The 24,648-nt window shown below is 40.4% G+C and overlaps 1 protein-coding gene across 5 annotated transcripts; it reads right to left on the reverse strand.

Moving 5' to 3' along the window:
• Positions 1 to 1,391: 1,391 nt before the first annotated feature.
• SEC24A (SEC24 homolog A, COPII coat complex component) lies at positions 1,392 to 23,750 on the reverse strand. Of its 5 annotated transcripts, none has more exons than XR_014618866.1 (24): positions 23,619 to 23,750; positions 19,142 to 19,654; positions 17,818 to 17,982; positions 16,542 to 16,619; positions 16,066 to 16,232; positions 15,296 to 15,468; positions 13,693 to 13,795; positions 12,752 to 12,878; positions 12,349 to 12,458; positions 11,844 to 11,956; positions 10,838 to 10,956; positions 10,138 to 10,193; positions 9,621 to 9,827; positions 9,180 to 9,300; positions 8,470 to 8,628; positions 7,800 to 7,973; positions 7,222 to 7,332; positions 6,660 to 6,835; positions 6,374 to 6,511; positions 5,675 to 5,779; positions 5,443 to 5,535; positions 4,786 to 4,889; positions 4,055 to 4,416; positions 1,392 to 3,880 (listed from the first exon to the last, which is right to left on the reverse strand). XR_014618866.1 is itself a non-coding variant. In XM_084295531.1 (23 exons), the coding sequence occupies exons 1-23, from the start codon at positions 23,686 to 23,688 to the stop codon at positions 4,302 to 4,304; spliced, it is 3,297 nt and encodes a 1,098-aa protein (XP_084151657.1). In that variant the 5' UTR covers positions 23,689 to 23,750; the 3' UTR covers positions 1,392 to 4,301. The 5 variants fall into 5 exon arrangements, 1 of the variants encoding a protein (XP_084151657.1); XR_014618867.1 differs by having other exon boundaries at positions 1,392 to 3,916; XR_014618868.1 differs by having other exon boundaries at positions 1,392 to 2,790; positions 3,720 to 4,416.
• Between the last annotated feature and the right edge of the window lie 898 nt (positions 23,751 to 24,648).

Below are 24,648 nucleotides of genomic sequence, written 5' to 3' on the forward strand. Positions count from 1 at the left end.
GTATCTGGATTTAGAATTTCTGGGCACACTAAACAAGAAAAAAGAAAAGACCGTTTATTGTAGTGCCAGGAAACAAGTGCTCACATTTACATGAAAGGAATACACAATGTAGGAAAATCCCATGTAGGAGACTGTTCAACAGCACAGGAAGCTTCTCAAATCGTATTCCCAGGGGATGTATCTGGGAATATTGCGCTGTTAACACAATCAGCAGCTGAAGGAATCGAATACACAAAGCACAGACAAACACAAGGCAACATGGATCTCCCTAGGATTCCAGAATTACCATAAGATTATAAAACAGGGAGCATCTTCAGATCCTTCTAGCCAGGTACAATTGTTATTTTTATGTACAATAAAAAAGTCCATCACACCTCTACTTGTGTGACAAAGTGACAAAACTGGGCCACAGTATCTTCCCTCGTAGCTGAACATTCAAATATCAAGCATGCATAGCATCGTCAGAAGTACCTGAAAGCCAAACCAAATGAAGGCAGTAGCATGGATTCTTTCTATCAATACAATTACCTTCACCATCCTTGAAAGACTTTACACTCCTTAACTCACAGGGACTGTAACACAGTCCAACCAGAAGCAGGACTCATCTTCAAGATGCTGTACTTGCACTTCCAAAGACCAGCAGCTGGGAGGTGGACACTGAGCCACAGCTGGAGCGTTGAATTCAGCAGCAGAACAAAGACAGTTGCATTCCACTACATGGAAAATGTAGTGCTGACAAGTCCAATCAGTAATATATCTAAGATACTAAGTGATTTAGAGAATGATAGAATTCTGTATTCAAAAATTTAAGTCAGAGGTCAAAGAGCCAGGCTCGTGCATTACCTTACATATGATGAACCAGAAGCAGTGATGAGAGCTCGTAAAAAAAATTGGCAAGCATAAGATGGAATGACTCTTACAAAAAGGTGTTGAAAGAGGACATTAAATGAAGAGATAAGATTACCTATAATAAAATTAATCACCATCTTGGGAACACTGCTGAAGGCAGGCTAAATTCCAACCATCAATGTCACTGGCTTGAGACCAACTTCCAGCCAGATGGCAGGGTACAAATATGCTGGAGTACGGTACAGATGTGGGCTTACTGGAATAACAAACCCCAAGATAGTACTAAACAATAATGCTGACTGACAGAGATGGTCTGGGAGGACAAAAAAACGCCAATGACAGAAGGAAAGTTTTATTCAACTGAAACTAATTCTCCTAAAAGTTCCCTCTCAGTTTGTATCACTAATGTTAAAGTTTTAGCTAAAGTATAATTTATCTCTTGCTAATACATGCTATTTATCTTGATTGATCAAATACAGTATTTTATTTTTATAAGAAAGGACTGATGGACTTGCATGAGTTCTTTCAATTAATTTTATTGAGTAGCCAAATCTGATAAATTAGCACAGATAAAATAAGCATTTGCATGTGTTACAAATGACTTTTTACAGGAATAAAACAGTGAAAATTACAAACTGTAAAAAGGAGGACAAGTAAATCCTGTCTCAAATTCAAAACGGGGAAGATTTATAACTTCATACTGAAGATCAAATGTCCTAGTTCAGAAAGCAAAGATTTAATATTACAATATTATACACTACTTTACAAAATTAAATTTACTGTAAGGATTACATCCATAATAGTAAACAGAAGCTTAAAATCACATTTAATGGTCCCTTACTTAATAGCCATTTTGCATCTTTGATTAAATTCTGTTAAGAAATTAAATCTAAATAAAAGTGAATCATTCTAGTTATTGCAAAACAATCTATGTGGACTTAGACTCAAATATATTAAATTAAAACAATAATGAAAGCAAAGTAAAATGGATGGTAACAATGTTGGCCGAACACTAATGTGTCAAATACAGAAATAAGTTTAAAAAAAGTCCTCAACTAGAAAAATAGAATACATTTGCAGTGGTAGAGTTGTCTTGCTGAGATCTAAGTACCAGAGCCACTCCTGCCTGTTTTTGCAGTTCATCTTCAGTGTCCTTGTTTTCCAACGGTAGGTTAAAATGACACATCATAGGTAGCTTGTGAGTTCATCTGTGCTGTATTGCCCTTACAATACAGCAGGCTTTTCCCACTGCGAGGGAATAAACTAACAAAGTTCAATACAGAATTTCTTCCAAGATGAAAACAAGTGATCCACTCCAAGAGGGTTCATCTGATTCGTGTTTATAACATTTTGCTCTGTAAAACTTAGGGACCCTAATTAAAAGTTAATTGCCACAAACACTGATATCTTTAGCCATTAGTCTGGTGTACATAAAGTAATGAAGTCATCTCCAACATTTATGTTCTTTAAAAAAATTACAGGATTATTATAGCAAAATACAGTCAGAGTAAGAAACAGACTTGGGGTAGGCTGGTAGATGCAAGGATGACTTTCAACATCTGAGCAATAACATACCCAAAATGCAAGTTTTAAGTGATAAACTATGCAAGTGCATAGCTTCCATTTAAATGAAGAGACCCCTTCTCCCAGGGAAAAGAAAAAAAAAGTTCATACTGCCAAAACTTAAAAGAAACAAACCCATCTCTCCATTCTGACTAGAAACTGTGCAATTTTCTGAAAAGCTGTTCAAGTAAATATACTCCTATTTGCTACAGATACAGCAAACAGGGAAGCTTAAATTGGTTTTACAATAGTCTTTTCACACTATTTTAGACATTCTCTGAACTTTACCTTCTTGTGCTCAAGTGAAAAGACCAATTCCTCCAAAGAAACTCCTCCCTTGAAGTAAGGCAACTCCTGACAATCAAGTGTAGCTACAGCCTGTAATGGTAGCAAATGATTACCCTACAATGTCCTTTGACATTTCTATCGCCAACTGTAAGCTAACTAGCCTAGTCACAGTATGTGCTTGACCACTTTTATAAATGTTTTACCTGTACACTTCACTTGCCCCAAGTAGATTTTGCAAGAACTATATCACCATTAGGCAAAAAGGTAAAATAAGATTCTTCCATACAAATGTCTTCCATGGGCATACAGGTACAGCAACTTAAATACTCTTCATGATGCTAGCTATTGATAACTCTTTTGGAGATCACTGATACACTTTTATAAAATTATCTAAATATTCTTGTATATAAATTTTCACTTCGAGTCCAAGGCCAACTTCTGTCTGTAGCTCTGGCAGGGATCTGAGAGTACATTTAAAGCTTTCATTTGGTGCACACTGGCTTTGGACCTAGGCTCATTAGGCAGCTGCAGTAAAGAAATCTTGGAGAACTTCAAGTATGTCTCGAACCATAAAGAAATCTTTAAATACAAAATAATGTTTTTGTCTTTGGAAAAATAATTTATCTTCCAATTTTAGTGTCAGAATATTGAATGTGGTCTCAAACCACTAGGTTTGAAGTGCCATCACACAAATGCACTTCGTAAGCACACTAAATTTCAGGGGCCTAACATTCAGCTATGTAAACGAGAGCCCAAAGTCTACTAAACATTTATCCTGGGATAACTTTACTTGCCATTCCCCTCCCATACCATTCACAGGCTGAAAGTAAGTAGAAAAATTTTACTGAAGAAAAACAAAGCTTGCCATCTACATAAGTCTACTTTTGCTGCTGACTCAGCCACTGACTTTAATGTATCTCATATAGGGCTCACTCCTCCCCACTATTTTTTTTAAAAATTGAATACTGACTTATTAAAAGCTTTCAAATATTAAGCCATCTTGTCCATGTTAAGCTTACCTTGAATCCTATTAGCCATAATCCACTCCAAACACTGGATTCTAAGTTCCATAAATTATTTGTTCGTTTCACAATGAACAGTTGTTTCATTGCTACTTTAAGCATTTTTAAGTTGAACATTGAGATGCTCTGATCACTGGATGCACTTACAAAGAATTTCCCTGCAAATCATGATCAGTATTGTGAGGTTTTTATATCTAGCAGCAAAAAAAAAAAAAATGCAAAGAGTTACGGAAATATACATTTTGAACAACAAAGAACTCTTTATTTTACAAAATGTATTTCACCTTTTCAGTATTGCCTTTGTAAATGTACTTCATGCTGCAACTACTTACAGTAAAAACATGATTTGCAGCAAAATAAAGGTGCTCAACCAGTTCCAATAGTTTGATTTTTAAGGTATAATGTATAGTTGCACATTTGATTCTCAGATGTGGTCCTTTAGTTGCTTTAGTTCGTTGAAATCACAGTGAGAACTTCTCATCGACTGCCTCAGGCCACAGATTTAATGAGGATATTATAAGCACAAGTGTTCTTTACTGCAAAATCTTTCCTTAAAGAAGTGAGCCAAAGGCTAGCGTTTCATTTATTCACTTGCTGCTGTATATGGAGGAGGAACTCATAGTATGATAAGGCTGATTCTGTTCTGTCTTCAATCATATTTTGCAGAAAACTTGATTTCAATGGGCTGTCATCCCTTCAAAATGAAAATAAACATTTGAGTGAAATAAATATTCACCAAGATCTACCAATGCATTCAGAAAGTTACAGATCAAGTGCAAGATGTGCTCAGAGCTCAAGGACTTATGAAAAGAGCCCTTGTGATTAATCCCAACAAGTACTCTTATCACTGTTAACTTCATCTAGCATTAAAAAAGGCTAAATGTCACAGAAAAAAGTTAATCTGTGAAAGTTATAAATTAAAGATGATTCATACCAAGTCATATCTACTGCCAAACTTGTTAGGCACAACATGCACCACTGACAGAACTTGACTTCAGGAAGTACAGTATATGATATCCAAATATGCACTGTAAAAGGTCTCAAAGACTGTTAAAACACTTACTTTATTATATATAGGATAGGAAAGAAAGGTCTCTGTTCTCTCAGCCAAGAAATGAAAGCTATTGTTCTGATGGATTCTGCAGTTTCAAGCTCTGGCAGATGTGTCTAAGAAGCAAAGAGTATCATTAATACACAGCAGTATACAATACCAGCAGTAAATTGATCACTTAACAAAATAACTCAACTCTATCCTAATCAGGTGTAAAGAAACCCTGGACAGAGGAGGCATTCTGTGATGAATAGTTTTACTGTGGTCTCCTACAGGGCTTGAAACAATCAAATGCACCAAACAGGTGCTGGCAACTGACTATCAGAATAGTGATGGCTGAGTTGTGATCAGTACTGCTTTTTTTCACAGAAACGGAAGGTTTTCCACTAATCCCCTGTGCTTACTATTCCCAGATATTCTCAGGGTGCTCCCACTCTTCTGAGAAACTTAATCGTTGTCAGCCTGTTCCTACTGTGCTTTAATGGGAAGATCCAGATTAAAGTTCAGCCTACAGAAACTCCAAGAGACATAACATTTTGTTTCCCTTGGACCTGGATTTATGGCGAATAGCAACCAGAGGGCTAATATTTCAATATAGTATTTCAATTCCCAGGAAGATAACATTTTGGCTGCACTGTACAATTGGTATACAACAAAACAAGCACGTACCATGTTCTGTGGTATTGAGCCGTAATTTGGAACTCCAAGGACTTGGCTGATAAAGCTCTGCCCACAGCTCTTTCCAATCCACAGAAACATTACCTGAAAAATAACCAGCAATAAGAATAACCTAAAACAAAGCTACACCTCGTCAGTCTTCTACATGTTTTGAATTCTCAGAAGGAACACAACATAAATATAAATTTGGAAAAAAAAATTAAATCACCACCACCCAACTTACAGAGCCAGCATCCATAAGGTAGGCACCATCCCTACTCAACTTCTCTACTGACAGCTGGAGAATGGGTGGCTGAGGTATAGTTCTGTCATTTATGTTAAGAGCTCCCTAAAAGGAAAAAAAAAGTACAGTTCACATCTCCATGCAGTGAAATAGTTACAAAAATAGAAGTTAAGTAAGATTTGGCTGTCCTATGCTGAATATTGAAGCTGAATCCTTTTCCTCTAAGTTTGTTATAATTCAAGTACATAATTTAATAGTAAATCTCTTGATGTTCTATTTAGAGAGGCGTACTTCAAATTTATTTTGATCAGTACTGATGTGCTTTCTGAAATTATTCAGGCTCTTAAACACACTGTTCACAGAACTACTTTGACATTTTAAAATAAAGGAAGCAACGAGGGGGGATGACAAAACATCTGTTGTACTATCATTACATACATACAATTTATAGTGCAAGATAAGACAGGGCAGAAATTAGTTAGAAAAAAACCCTTCCCCATCCACCCATTGCCAAAGCACAGCTTCACACCAGAATTCTTCAAGCCTATCTTCAAGTAACAAAGACATAAATGAAGCAACTGGGAAAATTTGAGCTTTAACGTGGAAGACTTGCAAGGTTTAAAACACAAATTTATTTTCACATCATACAAATCTATGCGACAAGACACAATTAGACCCAGTAGCAATGCAAATACTCACCTCATCCGTGAGATTATCAACTCTGTACAAACTGGGATGTGTCATAAGCATGAGGTAAACAAGGGGCTGGTTTTTCACCTGACACATGGTAAAAATGCGTTCGTCTAAACGTGCGTTCGTCCCAGTTTGAAATGCTTTCTGCAAACAAAAAGGCGTTTAATTTGACTGTTAAAGAAAAGTGAGAAACTGAATTCAACATAGTTTATTTTGCACGTCGATGACATGCTCTTTTACTGCAGGTTGACATTCCAAGCATAGAAAACTATGCTCCTCTTGTATGGCTTACCTGTTTTAAGAGTGCCAGTACGTAAAGTGGGAAGAGCCGTAGTGAACTGGGGGCCATTAGACCAGGCTGTTGAATGCTTAGGACTGATGAACGGTAAGCAGATAAAGAGTCTATCACTGCGTTGACCAAAGCATCTCGAGCATCACTCAGGGTAGCAGAAACTGATCGGTCCACAGCTTAAAAAGAAAATAAATAAATATAAAGCTCAAGAAAGAGGCTTTTCCTCCTTGTGTAGTAAGTCATACAGGTTAACTCTTCTCATTTCAACATACACTCTCATGCAGCTTAAATTTTTACAACACTACTGTAGAAATCAAGTTAAATGATTCAGAAAAAAGCAAAGGACCAAGAGCTTTTTTGATTTAAGTATTATCAACCAAAAGTATGATGATGCACTAGACTAAGGCCAGGTGACTACATAGAGCTATACTGATATTTTACCTAAGCCAAGCATTAGAAGCAGAGAGAATCGTTACTTCTAATGTAACTTCCCAGAAGATTACTGGATAATATCTCTAAAGCTTTTAGTATACATATCCAGACAAGCTCTTTTCATTCTCACCCATATTGGCTAACAGCCCTGTGATAGCTTGCACATCTGCCCCTGCATAGACGTCACTCAGTGTTGTTACAACAGGTAAGCACATCGTGTGGACACGAATTCTTCTTTCACCTGTACGAAAAAAGGAAAAAACCACAACTTTGGTTTTTATGAAGGAACACAAGAATGCCACTGTTTATTCAGTAAATTCTGTCACACTTAAATGCTTTTATTAATTGGATAGTTTCCCCATTGACAATATCAGCTGATCTGTGTTAGACCAAATAAGCAAAAAAAAAAAAAAATGATTCAACCCTATTTATAATGCAAACAGTGAGACAGGCTGTTTTAAGTATCTTTTAAAAACTTAGTTCTCAGTTTCTAGGCTAAGGCCACCTATTTGCAGACCAGAGTAAGTTTCCCATAAAACTTCTTGGTCTGGAAGAAGCAGTAACATCAACATGCAGTAACATCACATCTACTGTCCTGACATTTCATAAAATAACTTGCGACTCCAACTGACTTACAGCTTATAAACATACACAAGAACACTTATCTGAATATAATTAGTTTCAGCCAACACTACCTATACATCTTACCTTTACTGGATGTGTACAGAAGAGCTGACTGAAAAGAAACGACCTGCATATCAGTAAGGCTCTCTTCTACTGACATTTGCACGGCATATCCTGCATCTGGGTTTACGTTGGGTAATGACAACAAGTCTGTAGATCTTACAAAGAAGTTCCCATGGAAGGTATGAATGGAAAGACCTACGAGATAAGCATTATACCGAATCAATTCTTTTTTTAGTCAGATGTGAACTACAGATGCCATTTACCCACCCAACACCCCATTCTGTATCAGAACGTTAAAATCCTTCTGAAAAAAATAAAGCATCTTCAGAAAGGTAAATATTCCAAACAGATTACTAATCTGTAGAATCCACAAAGCCTAACAGAAGCCAGGAATTCAGAAATCAATGTAGAATAAAAGCAAGTTTCTACACTATAAAAGAAACAGCAACCTGGAAAAATTTCCACTTTTAGCCATTATACAGATTTTTTACTGACTTCTAAATTCCAAATACAGTCATAAAAACGGTCCAATTCCTGGTACTGAGTTTTACTTTCCTAATCCTTGTCCTTTAAACATTTAAGTTTACATAAAAGCCAAAGTATCAATCATATGAATCAAAACATTCCCAAACAACAGCAAACACAATCCCCTGCTTGCTCCTGCCCTACTCCCAAGAAAACACGTTCAAACCTTTGGTGCATCTTATCCTCATGACAGCCTCAAATCCAATTTTTCTAGTTAAATATCGTTTCAACTCCTTTTGCAATTTCTCCACTTGGACAGGGTTGTGTTTATGATGGTAAGATTGGTAGTAATAAACACTACCTGCCGAATATCTTGATATACAACCTGAAACAAAACCATACAATAGCAGAGTGAATACAGTTGCCTTTAAAAATACCAGAGGAATGCGATATTACCTTTAATAATTAAACAGTTCACATCTGCAAATAGCTTTGTTACACAGTCATAGACCTGCATACAGAGACAGACACATAATACAACTATATATTCAATTATGTATAGAGGCATGAAAAGACCTGAAATTACGGGTACTCTGTCACTCAAAAGTCTGGTTAAATGGAGAAAAAAATAATTAAAACACTAGTAAGCCTACCCTAATGGTAGGCTTAACACCAATGGCTGGAAGGCAGAAAGGAAGAAAGATTTCAAGCACTTATACCAGGACCACAAAAATCCTGACTCACTAAGGGGAGAATGTGAAAACAGTTATGCTAAATCAGGAAAGATTGAAATATTGCCTTCTGTTCAGTGTCACTGCTCAAGGATGAATTTTCATCTTGACACATTAGATTTGTTCATATTCTAAATGCTAGATTTCACATATTTGTCAAGAAGTTTAGAAGTTAGATGCCCCAAAACAACTTCGCATGGCTTACCTAGAGAAGCTAAGTCAGAATATTGTCCACTAAGAAGAAATAAATCCACTGCAACCTGTTGTCCTGAGCAGTCCAAGGCTAACTTCTTGTAAAAGTCAGTTGATGGAGTCAGATGTATCTCCTGTTAACACAACGGAACATTACGATATACAAAGGAAATTCAAGATTCACGTATTTATCACTTGTTCTCAGTGACACTAATAAATGATTTTTCACCCTTGATTTTAGCTACATCTTTTAAAGAATTGGGTCACGAATTTACATTTACAGTAGTTGTTTCCCGTCCCCTTTCTCTTCACTAAAGTAGTTAAAAGGTTAACCCAACAAAAGAACCAAAAAATTTCACCTAGAACAGGCAATTCCATAGCTATGCACATGTACAGAACATGACTGGCAGTTCTTTTTTTTTTTTTTTTAATTATTTTTAAAAACTTTTCTAACCTTTGCAGTTGCTCTTTGGTTTGGTTCTTCTCGCGATTTCAGTGCTCCCATTCCCACAGATGGAAGCTGTGTCTGGAAGACAGAGATCCTACCTCCAGTGGGGGACATCAGTTTAAAGGCTGCCTGTAATGCAGGTCCAAGAGCACTCTGAGTTTCCAGGGACTTGGTAAACATTTGTGGCAAGGTCCTCAGTAGATCTTGAATAAGCTGCAATTTAGGAAATAAAAATATTAAGACTAGTGTCTTAACAGTTTTTTCTTTATAAGGAGGATTGCTGAGCGTACATAAACATGTACTGATACTGGCAATATTAAGGTAGTAAAAAAACAGCCCGAGCAAAAGTCAAGTATTGTCTTGTTTCAGGTTATTAATTTTTTACAGTCAAATAGATAAATTTAAAGACTTTTTCCCTATCCCGAACTTGTTATTTAAACATAGATATTCAAGAGTATTTAGTAATCCACAAACTATCAAGCATATTATGTGAATGTCACTAGTTATGTAAGGCAGTTCTTACCTCTTTATTTTCATTTAAATTTACTAATAAGTTTTCTGGCATTGGTATAAATACATCTGGAAGAAAAAAAAAGTGTTAGTTTTTTGTCATTGTGGTTTGCTTAAAAAAAAATCTTTCCTGAATTGTATTTGCCAATCATTACACCTACTGAAAAAAATATAGTATCAATGTGTAAATCCATTCAAACATTGATCCACCCCCAGCATACCTGTGGCTAGAATGACATTTTAGAAGAGCAGTCAAAATGCTTTAAGGATAATAAAGCCTACTGAGTAAAAATGCATGGAAGATTGTCTAGTATTCATTCCACCCTGCCCCTTAACGTAAGTGAAAGGTAACTTGACAGTGATGGTCTTCTTAGCCTTTACTAAGCATTAGTTACTAAGAATCTACTGCAATTTACCAAGCATCATTGCATTTATGATCCTAACACAAGTTTAGATAATTGTACAAAAAACTAGAGGTTCAGAAGGCTATCTTTGTTTTTCAGAAGGCTGTCTTCATGTTTTAAGTCATGAGCAGTCACAGCATTGCTCAGACATCAGGAGCTTCAAAGGAACCCAGATATATGCTACTTCCACAGCCATAACTAGAGAGATTAACGATCTGATCTAGAAACTCCCACCAAATATATTTTAAAAAGGCTGTCAAAACCAGCAGTCGTTAATAGCTACTAACCACAGAAGTTTTTTCTGCATACCTTCAATATCTGAAACTATAAGCATCTGAGGCTGAGAGAGACCTTCCTGAAGACTGTAGAAATGGATTGTGCTGTCAAATGTGATGAAGCCTATTTTTGTTCTAGTATTCCCGGGAAGCCTAGAAATCAGACATATGGTGTTCAGCAAGATGAAATTTCATTTCTACAAGCTTTTTTTTTTTTTTTAAATTTAAAACCACATCCACTGCACCTGTCATCCAATGTTCTTACCAAGTAGTCAGCTTAACAGCTATATTGCAATAGCCTGACTAAATCATTCTGGATGAAAAAAAGGAGCTCATAGTAGAATCACCCAGCAGACGTCTGAGATTTTTTTTAGGAGGGTAATAAAAAATGGATGAACAACACTTAGAAAGAATAAATGTGTTTGCAGACACAGCAACAGGTGTTTGTAATTTTTAAGTTAAAGCCTTATTTAGAAGTTCAGCATAGAAGCCCCTTCAGAAAGGAATGACACACAAGAACCCCAAAGTGAGTTATCTTTCAGAATTTTCCAATGTTAGTGAAGTAGAAAGCTAGACATCAACTCTACTATATATCAAACAAAAATAATATATAAAGATACAGGAAAGAAACAAGCTGCAAATACTAAGCCAGATTTATGTACATTCAAATAGCACTTCCTTAAAATGAAAAGTTAATTAGATGCATGCATACATTCCAGTGAATACTTATCTAAATTTCAGCTTTCAGAAGAGATAATTCAAAACACATCATTAACATAATGCTTATTCCTCCTTGGGGTTGGTGAAGAAGATAGAAAAGACCCAGTGTGAGAAGTGCCTCAAAATTACTTTATATAGTGGTGCAGCTGTGATAGGACAAATGACTACAGCTTTATACTAAATTTCCATACAACACTGGCCATGGCGAGCTAACACCAGGAAACTTTTCTTACAGACAGGAAGCATTAGCATGTTAGTGTCTGGCATAAGTTTCATACGACCAAAAAAAAAAAAAAAAAAAGGACATTCTTTCTACTTACAGGTCAAGATTGTCTAACAAGGTCTTGCAGACTGTATTCAAGTATCCTGTCTCTATTGCATTATGAGAAACATCAAATACAAAGAGGTACACAGGTGGCTGAGGTGGACGTAGCTGAACAAAGAAAAGATTGCCTTTAATTTTCAAAGTGACAGTTATTAGATTGGGTTTATTCTACTGCAGGTTTGAACTCTATTAGAGCAACACACAGATGACAGATAAAATTTCTAAATGCATTTTCCTCATCGGGTGATTCTATAATTGTGGTTTTCTTTCAAAAGACCCACAAACACCTACCTATTCTAAATACAGAACTATGAAATCATAAATGTTTATAAATGACATCCTATCTGAAGTAACACTTGAGACTTCTCAGATGTACTCCTTGAAGCAGTGACTGCTATACTAAACTGGAAAGCACCCTCTATAAGAAGTTTGTGGGTTTTTTTCCTCCTCAACTTCTCTCTGGAAATAAAAACTAAGGGAGAGAGTAAGTAAAACCTTACCATGTATTCAGATGGAGCCATAAACTCAATAGTAGCATTCTGGACTTCAGGTCTTTTATGAGGTTCTCCATAAACTCTTGTCACAGGATTATACATGAATTCTTCAGGAACTGTGCAGGTAAATTAGTACATTATTACTTCAAACTAGCATTAGCTGTGCTACATTTTAAAACAAATATATCAACTCTTTAGTGCCTGTTGGGCAATACTTCTCCGAAAACTATATATACTAGGTAGGGAAGCAACTTTGTCACCTGTCCTACCTTGGGAGACTGTGTCAGACTTCAGCATAAGAAATGATGAAACCTAGCACTGACACAGCCAACAATATTGCCATCTCAAAGGTCAAGGTGGGAAAGGATAGCTCTAACAGTTCAAAACAATGAGCGCATTTAAAACCTACCATCATTCACTCTATAGCACAAATTGCATTTCCATCTCCTTTGGTCTAAAAAGCTGACGAAAGGGTTAATATACGTCCGGCAGGAACGACATCTCACAATAGTGCTTGAAGTGACCACTGGCAATTGCTGGAAAAGAAAAGCTTCCTATTTTAAAGCGTCAACACTACAGCCATTCAACTACGATAACAACAATCTACAGTGTGCTTCCTGGTTAGCTAGCTAGTCAAAGCATACTTGTTTAAGGAACAAGTATTTCTGCATCCACACAGCACTCCTACAAAATTCCTTAATAATAATACTGGTCAGAACCTAGCTCTAATCTATTTGGCTGCAAATGCTTCCCTTTCAAGCCTCCACAGTCTTGAATTTTGCATTTATGGTGCAAAAACAAACTCCACATTCAGTGCAGGACAAAGATCCCAGGAAAAAGACAGCAATATGTATTCGGAAAAATCACTTAAGTTGTGAAAAACAGGAACATTTAAAAGATGCACTGCCAAATTCAAAGTCTCCTGGGTATCTGTGGACAGCCAAACCCCTTTAACTTTGTTAATGCTTAACTAAATTAAGAATCAGTACTTGGTTTGGTATAGGAAATTAATAACTACAACCGTTATGTGAAAAAATACAGCTATTCAAGTAGGAGTAGTATTTACATGAGTTGCCTTCTGTCACACTATGACTTCTGCACTGCCTCTGAGGGTTTGTTTTTTTTTTTTTTTTTTAGGTTTAGAAAGGCAGTAGAAAAATCTCAGATAAATGACAGCAATCTGTATGGACCTATGGACCAGGGAAATGTCAGTCACCAAGGCAATTTTTCTAGGCCAAGATCAGCCAACATAGCTGCACTTCTTTTCTAACCCCTCTTCCAACTTTGGACAGTTTTTAGTGAAGGTATAGCTGATATTTCAGCATTTAAAGTTTTACATGTTTCTCATACCGATAAGTCTTTGAAAGGATGAAGCAGGAGCCCCAAAGGAAGTTTGGCTTTATTCAATAAGGCCTGAGTTTGAGGAATGTTGGTCAGGGTACAGCGGAACAACCTACACAGAGAATAAAGGATTATTTTCAGTGACTTTCAGGTAAGGAAATTATAATTTCAGTAGTGTATAATATCCTTTATATTTTCCAGAGCTGGTGACATCCATTCCCAGACAAAATACCATCTCCAACTCTGTCACATTTTTCCATTTTAGTCTGAGCTGGATCCACAGTTAGTCCACAGTTGGCTGGATCCACAGCTTTAGTTATGTTACTTTATACACACACTTTTAATGCAGAAAATGGTGTCTTTCTAGTCAAAGTCAAAGTTAAGCCTAACAGTGCTCAAAGTTGCACCAAATCTTTACACACAAAGCGTTATTTTGGGGTAACTTTTTGAGGTGGCCTGTATACTGATCTGAACCAGCAAAGTTTAAAATAACTGCAAACAACCCCAACAGCTGTAACTTCAGACACTTTAGAACCCAGTGGTTTCTGCGAAGTGCATTCATGCACAGTACTTCTGCAAATTTTTACACAGATTTTTATTAGTAATGCAAGTATTTTGGTTACTTTCAATACAGAGGTCATGCGTGCTTCTGCATCCACAGCCTTCTTGACCTACCTGCCTTTAATGAGTTAATTCCTATTTTAAATCTCAGTCATACTCATCACCAGCTATATTGCAATCTTTTTGCATTGTATTTATTTGTAACTGCCTTGCAAACATCTTATTTTTCCTCACATTTTCTACGCAATTTCCTTGTACACTGTGAAGCAGGTTTACAAAAAGCACTTAGTAGCAGCCGAGAACCCTAACAGGAGGATTATGAAGGTTATGTTATCCTCTTGTTATGGAGAACAGTTACTTGAAACACATCCCAGACTGAAATGAAAATAGCAGGTCATCCAAATTACAGTGTGTGCACCAGATAAAGAAGAGGGCAAGCTCTGCTAACTGCCTCGATCTTGGCTCCAGAGAAAGGAACACAAATCAATGAAATTTTGTAAACAGTAATGAGGTGCTTAACTGATGGAATTATCTAATTAATCCCATACAACTATTTTTAGATTCTAACAAAAAGCAACAGCAAGTGGAGACACGTGATCTCTTAACACCCGCAGTAGAACATACCTGGTTAATTAAAGCTGTGGTACACATTCAAACACCACATTTCAACAATTTCTTAAGGCATTAAAAAAATGTTACCTAAATGACTTTTCTAAGGGATGCATGTGAGGCTTTCTTAATTAAAAGAGGAACGTTGCTCAAAATTGAATCAATGGCATTGGTTATACTCTGACATCAGGAATTAATGGACTGCTTCAGGACTACAAAGTCAACAGCTAATAAGCAGATGATATCAACAAGCTGAAAAGGGCAATTAATATTCTACACTGCCTTCCTCACTTCAAAATTTAATCCACTGACCACCTTTATCTTAACATGCTGAAGCCCATTTTCAATGCTTTATACTCACAAAAATAAGTAAATATTTTTGAAAGTTGTAAACATAACTAGGAATTTATTTTGATGAATTATAGTAAATTGATAATCTTACTCTGGATTACAATTGAGCTTCTGGATGTCTTCATGCAAGTTTGGGACAGGAGCCTGTAAGATGGTTGTAGGAAGAATATTTCTTTCTTGAAGAAGATTCACAGGTCTTAATCCTTCTTGCTGGAGGCTCAGGGAACCCATAGATGCAGTTAAGTGATTAGTGCCTAGGGGAGGCTAGAGTCCAATAAAATTTCACAATTAGCATTGATTATTTGGATGAAACCCAGTTAATTTAAAAAGCAAACATATCCACCTTTCATTTTTTGTGCACATTAACTGCAACTGTATTAAAGTGATATATTTAGAAATACTACTTGTTACATAAACTTGGACTTTAGCACGTAACATACTGGAGGTAAAAAATAACTGATTTGCTACAAAACCCTTGAAATACAGAGGCCCAGCTGGCAAAAACATCAGTCAGTTTGCTTTGAAAGTTCAGAAAAAAAATACTTCAGCTAGCAATAGTGACCTGAGGGAAGAAAAACACACCCAAAGTAACTGAAAATTTAAGATAAATATTCTGAGGAGATTTAAGAATAAGACATTTTAGGAAGAGCTGGCATAATTTTTCCAGGCTGGTGTCAAGTTGACAACAAAAGCATTGATTTCTGGATACATCTATCATTGTGAACAAGTGGCACAGAATGGGGAACTACAGAAGCAGATCCCCACTGACACACAACACAGATTGCTGCATTATTTTTTTTTTTTTTAATTTTGTATATTCAAGTGCATTGGGGCAGTAATGAGAAAAAAAAGAAAATCTACCTGGTGGAAATGTTTTGATCCATCTGGATATTGCAAAGCAGATGCTTGCATTCCTGGTGCTCCAGGTGGTGAAGTATTTTGGTAGCCTGGTGGCAAGGCAGGGTAAGAATAGCCAACATTTCTGTTCATCTTAAGATTTGGGGGTGCAGGAGAAGGATGTGGGGTTGCTAGAAGTAGAGAAGACATATTTAAGATGAATTGAAGAAGCGCAGCTTGGTCAAAGCATTATCACATCAGGAGGGCTTTTTGTTATTTAAGTGTAAGCAAACGACAAGTGTCAATTTCACAAAGTGTTAACTGCTCTACAATACTTGCATGCATATACCGTCTGTCAATGCTTCAAATATATTTAGTTTCAAGACAGACACTGAACAAAACATGCATGTCTGTACATAAATAACTAAACTTCTATCTTTCCTAAACTGTTAGAAATGTTATGTCATTAACAGTAAGCATTTTTAATTCCAAAACCTTACCCATGAGGCCACCTCCTTCTATTGCATCATAGCTATTTTGGACCGCAGACCCATCGCTAGCAGCAGATGTAGCATCACCTGTTAAAAAGGTCCCAGTAAAAAAAAAATTAACAAGTTACTAGGAAGTTGCAATGAGGTAAATTAAAAGAGATTCTCTTTGCAGGATGAATATGGAGATTAGCGTAGTTTGGATTTACACTGTCTCAAGACAAAACTTAATTATAAATGTATATCTTCTTAGCTGTTTCTGTCATGCACTTCCCCTGCTGAAACGACCTCTAAGGACATTCATGAAAACCCACAAACGTTTTGAAGGAAAAACAATTAAGTCTACATTTCTGGTTGACTGATCTGTTCAGATTACTTTGAATTAGGTGTACTCCATCAATTCCAAGCTAATAGGCAGCAAAGCGTGTCAGGGGACTCATTCTCATCATAGGAAGGGTCTGCATGCTAGCTAGCTGCAGTTTTCAACGCATCTTGGAATGTAGGTACAGAGCTCCCTGAAATTCTTTTTCCATCGAAATCACATGGAAACAAACTCCCTTCGCTTATACACTTTGTCCAGTCCTGTTTAGCAAACACCAACAGTTCTGATATGGTCACATACCAGTCAAGATACAAATTCCACTTGAGATAAGAAAAACCTTGAAATTGAGAGTCCTCCCAAAGGACAACTTATTCTAAGCTTGCTATGTCTAAACGTATCAAACCAAATACCAATTGTTAAAGGAAAGGAGGTACTCGATTTACATTATGTTATCAATACAATCTTCAAAGATGACCCAGTGGAAGGAACCTTCTACATTATCCACAAGTAATAAACAGTTGAACTTGCTTCAAAATAAATATTTCTCTCTCCAGAGCCCTGAAAACATCTCATCTATTTACTATGAAAGGAGACTTTCTAAGCAAAAGCAGTTTCTAATGCCTTTTGTATGTTCAAAACTAAGCTAAATCTGACTGCACTATTCTTGCACTCAATACAGCTACCACATACAAGAAGCTGTCAATCTGAACATGCAAGGTACCAACAGTTTTGACAGAACAAAGCACCATATATATATGTAAAAATAAAACTGCCAACTACCACATCATCCCATCTAACACGAGCTCTAAGTGCAATACAACTGCAGGTCTGTTTGATCCAGAGCTCTGATGAGTTCTCAAACAACGGCATATTTGTGCAGGCCCCACAGGAGTCAGAGAAAATCAGATATGTCTTCAACAGCTGACAGCCTTCACAGCCTCTAGTTGAGAGCAACTCCTTTCTTACCTTCTTGATTTGCAGCTGAGTTTAGCAGAGGCTGTGCATTAGGTGGTCCCGCTGTCAGCGTTGATGGCCTAATTAAAGGTGGACCACCAACTGGTGGGGGTCCCAAAGGTGGCCTTGGGGGGTGGAGAGGAGTTAAAGGCTGAGTCACTGGTGGAGGTACCGATCCTGTAAGGAGATTAATTTTTAGTTGAACCCCAATGAAAAAGTCACTGAAGACTTTTCTGAACAGACCATATTGATCAACGCATTCCTTATTCAAGTGATAAGCAGCATCAGACAAATCCTAACATGTGTAGAAGGTTTAACAACTTGAAGTTGTTTCTGTCACACTGGGTTCCTGTAGCTATTATTTACGATGTTATTTACTTCTTATGTTATGCTGTTTACCCCTTTCAGTTACTTGTTACCATTCCTGGTAAGAATTTTAAGAGGCACAGAAGGCATCCTCGTTTCAATTATGAATTCTGGACTTCATAAAGTTATAGTACAGCCCCACATCAGAGTATAATGAAATAGAAGAGTCTAAAACAGATCCCTCCAGACAGGGTGCTCATCTTCAACAAGCTGATGCGAGACAGTAACGTACAGATCATGGCTGAGAGAGGCTGTCCAAGGCCAGGCATGCAGCTGGCAGACCTTTGTGCTAAGAATGAGCACCATCAGCAAAATGAGCTAAATTCATTTTAAAAGTGATCACTGTTCTACAAAAACTTTGCTGGGAAATTGCTCAGGAGGATTCACCACTGAATGTGCACAAGGATTCTATTCCATATGCCCCTTTCCAAAGTTTCTCATTTACCATCTTCATCATGAACTCCAGAGTACTAGTTGCTCATTCCAATCAACTGTAATAAAATCACCCCAGCATAAAACAAAGAACTAGAATCAAGAGAAACATCTAACGGGGCTAAAAGCATTTTGTAAGAAAAAAAGATTTGCTTTAATGTTTTTCAACTGTGAAGTCCTGAAGTCCTCACTTGACTGAAGCACACAAATGCTTCAAACACCCAAAGGAATGGCAAAGGCCACGGAAACATCACCCACATGTAGCTCAACAAAACAACGAGCTGCCACTAAGGAATCACCTGCATCAACCACCCAAGCAAAACCAAAATTTTACACACAGAATTTCCCTTTCTAATCCAAAGAAGTTACCCCAAATTTTGTGATGCGCGTTTTCTCAGATCATCTGTTTTGACAATCTGGTACCCATGAGCAAAAGGCTGCTGCAGAGTGAATTCTATGTACCTTTTTTTAAAAAACAATACAGAAAAGTTGGCACTGGGAGCCAGTTAAAAGAAAAATATCAAGGACTGATGGTTACCTGGCTTCATATAGCTGTTCTGAAGCGAGGGACCTCCCGGAGAAGCAGCATACTGATAACTTCCTGGAGGATTTGTATTTCCTGATAACGAGGGCGATGGCTGAGCTGACCCTGTCCCTGTCCCGTGAGCCAAGTGGCTTGTTGGTGTCCCAGCCGGGTGACTCAGGGCGCTCTGGCTGTACTGCCAGTTGGAAAGCATCGGGGGGCCAGCTCCAGGAGGAAAGCTACCAGCAGATGATATAGCAGCTGAGTTTTGCAACGCAGGCGGCGGCACTTGAGGTACGGGACCTGTTTGCTGCACTGGTGACCCAGAGAGAGGTGCCACTGGTGGTCTGTTGAGAGTCTGCCCAGGCCCTTGATAACTGTTGAACTGAGAAACATTCGGGGAGCCGCTGTAGTTGTACTGTCCGGAAGGCTGATGGGGAGGAACCTTCTGATGGGAGTACGATCCTGGAACGGCAGGGTTGTATCCCTGGGCATCTGAAGAATGCATCATCTGATTTTGAACAGGACCTAGGAGGAAAAAAAAGCTTTAAAAAGTCAGTGTTATGTATCGCTGCTGAAAATAAAACGTGTTCCTGGGAGCCTCCTCCCTTAGGATGTTATTAATCTCCATGTTACAGAAATCCTTTTTTGTTTAAAAAAACAAAAACAGCTGTAAGTGATGGAAGGAGTACTACAAGGGAAACGAACTTGACAGTATTTTGCTATCAACACTTAGATCTTTCAGTGTTTTTGTTTTTACAGTAGCCTCCCAAGCACGCAGCTCACTAAGCAATCCAGTGCCTGAGCAAACTCCACCCTCCCGCACCGAAACGCACACCCACTGATATTTCCATCTCCAGCAACACCCCAAAGCCAGCGGGGCGAGGAGGAGGGCACTGCCACGCGGCTGCCAGGAGCCGCCCTCACCCAGCAGCTCGGCTCCACTTGAGGCTTGACACCAACTTCAACTTTAGCTTACGGCAAAGAGCCGAGCAGCCAGTTTCAGCATAAGTCACCCTGCTATTTCTCAAGTGACAGAGTTAATCCGTAAAGGTTCTGCAGCTAAATTTAGCAGGAGGACTATTCCTGCACATACGGCTCGCATCAACAGCCAGCTGGCTTGAGAACACGAAACGAAGAGCGATTTATCATGGCATAAGTCACCCATCGAGAAAATACAGCTTGATAGGCTAATGGTGCTGATGTGTTTGTTGGGTGGCAGAGCTGAACTCAGCATTAATCACTTGGAAAAAACAAATGAGGTTAATAAAACAGTAAACGGCACTGGAAGGGCTTCATCAGATTTCTGTTGTACACAGGAACACGAAAAATGTTGGGGGGTTTTCAGTGCACTGAGAGCTCCAGCAGGAAGGCCACCACTGCCCCAAAAAGGACAGCCAGCCTAAGGGGAGAGAAATCTCCAGGTGGAATCCTTCTGAGCAGAAAGCACTGAGTAATTCATGCCACAGCCAGATACAACTCATACAAAACATTAAAACACTCTCTGATGCTGTATCATTATTTTATCACATTGGTGTGGCTTTATTATTTCCCCAAACATCCAGTATCAACATTGGAGACTTTCCACCTACATGGTTATTTGCCTGAAATCAAAAGAAATCCTTCTTATGGTTTATACTTATGATTCTTTTACTCCCAACCCTATCCTACTTTCCAGAATTAGTTAAGTTTCTGGAAAATAAAACGTTGAACCCAGAAAAATGAAGTATTTAATTTTCCAGACCAGAACCCCCTGCAAGATTCAACACTTGCATTTTCAAAAGCACGCCGCAGAGATGAGCACGCGGAAAGACATTTCGCATACAAGTGCTGCAAAGAGCAGCCACCAGAATGAAATCCCACAATTTCATTTAGCAATAAAATAAAGGCAGCTGGTTTCTGAGCTATTGAAACGTTCTGGTTAAACTTGAAAAGGGGAGAAGTTCACATTGCTGAGTTCGAATAACTTGGAACTCGGGCACATACACAACAAAAGAAGCTAACCAAGGAACACTGAAGTACCTCGTTAGGGCAAATATTGCGACTGCCACTCAGCTCAGCACTCCCTAGAAAGCCTCAGGTGACAGCTGACAGACAGCTGTCACCCCCTGAGCACTGTGTGCATCTCCACACCGACTGCCCGGCCAAGGTAGCAGCACTACAGTGCCACTGACCTCGCCCTGCCTCTGTTAGTTGTGCCTCAGAAGTATATAGCATAAGATTCGGTCCCCATTAATCACAATATGCCGTCTGCCTTTTGGTTAGGAAACCCACTTGTAGCCCACCATCCCTACAAAGCTGCTCACAAATCTTAGCAATTAATAAACCTCCAAAACTACGGGCGTCGAAACCAAAAGCTTGCAAACATGCGAATTCCTACGGCTGTGACTCACCTCTGAGAATCACCCCGCAGCGGATCCATCAGGTGGGCTTTACACAACTGATTTACCAAGTGACTTGTAAATTCAGTTTGCCAGCTCTACAAGTGACTAAGGTGTCTTATGTAAGAGCTGTATCACATGCGTATTGATATAACGTTACCCTAAGTGGTAGGGAAGATACAGAACAAATACAGATTAATTTTATAACTTGGTTATTCACCTCGGGGCACGACTCTGTAGCCCAGCCAGGAATCATTTTTATGACACTTTGTGTCGTGATGAGTTAGATTTTTAAAGCAATCTTCCAAATTTCAACTTGTTTTTTATTTTTTAAAGTCAGAAGGGCAATGAAAAGCCTTGATAGCCTTCGTACAATTCATGCTTTCAAGACAAGCCTGCATAAAGCTGCCAACAAAACCAAAGCGACAGCTCTGAGGGGCGTTAACCCTTCTCAAAGGCCTTCACAGTTGCACAAAGACTTCTCAGAACTTGCTTTTTGCTGCTGTCAGGTGCCCATCTTGACCTGACCCCTTTCGGGAGGCCCGGCGGACAGCTCGCAGGCTCTCCAGCTTCCCCGCACGCTGCTGCTCCTTTCCTGCACTGCTCCCTGAAGCTGGGGATCGAGCAGGAGGAAATGATGGATCAAAACATTACCATGGGAGGCTGCGATTCAAGCCACGTTCTCTGACACACAGAAATTCAGTGCCACCTGCTCCCCGTGCCCACGACACTGCTTTCACCCATCGCAACGTCCCCAGGGGGTACAAGGACACGAACCCCAAAGGCTGAGATGGATTCCAGCCAAGCTGGGCAGCAGGAGGCCCCCAGCACCCGCTGCAGCTGAGCCCACCTGCGGCTCCCAAAGCAGCTCGTGGCCTCGGAGCACCACACCAGCACACGAGGGGAGCGTGTCCTCTCCGAGTGCGTTTCTCCTCCTTGTTTACTCTCCACATCTGCCAGCCGAAGAGCAAATCGGCGCTCACAGTGAGCACTGCTCCTACTGAAACCCAGCGAGGGGAGGCAGGTTGTTACCAGGCAACCCGCAGCTCGCTGCCCAACCATTTCCAGGTCAGCAGCGTGCGGTGCCACTGCCACGGCCGGTCACACGCACAGGGAGCTGGGCACCTGTGGGCAGCGAGGGGAGCAAGGTGTCAGGAGGAGAGCTGGCGGCTGGAGTACGATTTATCGCTCTGCTGACAGCTCCCGTTCCTCATGGGCCATTATAAATGCCATAACGGCGCTCTCGGTACGCTCCAGATGGCTTTGAGGCACTGTTGTTTTTCCTGTAAGGGCCGAGGCTCGCAGCACCTTCCCGACAGCACTGTGAGTGGCCCACCCCCCAATAACCCCATTTATTCAATGGGCCAACAACCCGTACCCTCTCCCAAGCACGCCGTAACTGCTGCTTCATTTTATTACCCTTCCTTTGCGTAACTCTAGCTTTCGGGTCTGGTTTTCAGACACCTGGCAGCCTGACGTCTCTCCTCCTCCGGCCGCCTCCCTGAACTTCCACCGTGTGCTCGAGCCACCCACAGCCAAACCAGCTGAGACAGCGCGATGCCAGCGTGGAACTCATCCTGCTCCAGCACCCCACGAGCTGACGTTCCTCTCGGACGCTCCCTGCTTCCACCACAAGCTCGAGAGGACGAGGGCTCTTCTCAGCCTGCATTTATTTTTCAGCCTGCATTTATCCGCTTCCCACACTGCTGACCCTACAGGCGAGCGTGCAGCCGTGTAACGCCGTGCTGCGAGCGATTTTTGAGAAGTTATAAACATGCTGCCGGAGAAAGAAGGGGACGGCGAGCAAAGCCGTTTAATTACTCACAATTACAGCAGAAAAACCGAAGGATTTCCTTAAAACCACCCCGCTCACGGGGCGCCACGAGTCCCCAGAAGGAGAAGCACGGAACTGGGGAACGGAAAATGAGGGAAAGGGGCACGGCGGGGGGGGGGGGGGGTGAGGGCTGAGGGAGGGCTTCCAGCCTCGCTTCCCGGTTCTAAAGGTCCCGCGGGGTGAGGCCCTCACGGTTTTGGGTACAAAACCCCCAAAATCCGCCACACCGCCACCCCCGAGCCCCGGGACGCCCCCCACCCTTGTCCTTATAGCTCACCGTTGCTGTAGGGCTGCCGGCCGGCGCCCTGAGCTCGGCAGGCAGCGGCGGGCCCGGCGGGCTGGGCCATGGCTGCCGGAGGCTCCCTGAGGCGCCCGGGCCCGGCTCCGCTCGGCTCCGCGGCGCCAGAGGCGGGGCCGACGCCGCACCGGAACTACCGGGGCCAGCCCGGCGCATGCGCGCTGCGTACACGTGGCACTTCCGGGCAGCGCCGCGCTGCGGCAGGGGGAGGCGCGGGGATATGGGGGGGGGGGGGGGGGGGGGGGGGGAGGGGGTAGAGACGGGGGGGATTTTTGGCCCTAAATGTAGGGAAATGGGGCTGTTAGCCCCAAATGGAGTGAGATGCCATTTAGGTTGGCCCTAAATGTAGGGAACAGAGGCTGTTAGCCCTAGATGCAGTGAAATGGGGCTGTTAGCCCCAAATGTAGGGAAATGCCAGGGTTAGCCCTAAATGTAGGGAAATGGCACTGTTAGCCCCAAATATAGTGAAATGAGGCTGTTGGCCGTAAATGTAGTGAAATGCCAGGGTTAGCCCCAAATACAGTGAGGTGAGGCTGTTGGCCCCAAATACAGTGAAACGCCATTGTTAGCCCTAAATACAGTGAAATGGCGCTGTTGGCCTCGTGTATAACAAAATGGCGTGGTTAGCCCCAAATGTGGTCAGATGCCACCGTTCTTAGTGTGTGACCCAGCTAACCTCACGGTCCATACATGTATGGGGCCCCTACAATGACAGACCAACACAGAGCCTGCCTGCACAGAGGACGCTGTTTATGTTGCTCCCAACGCATTGCCTTGGTGAGCTGTTTCGGGATGCCGGCCCTCCACAGAACACACACAGCGGCATCGCCAGGGCAGAGGTGAGAGCTCGGGGTTGTGCCTGGCACTGTGCTGTGCTGCACCCACAGAATCCCCTAGGTTGGAGGAGACCTCCAAAATCACCCAGTCCAACCTCTGACCTAATGCTAGCAAGCCCTCCACTTAAATCACTAAATCTAAACATCTTTTGAAGACCTCCAGGGATGGTGAC

Source organism: Netta rufina (assembly GCF_964035555.1).
Source record: "Netta rufina genome assembly, chromosome: 14".
Lineage (NCBI taxonomy): Eukaryota > Metazoa > Chordata > Aves > Anseriformes > Anatidae > Netta > Netta rufina.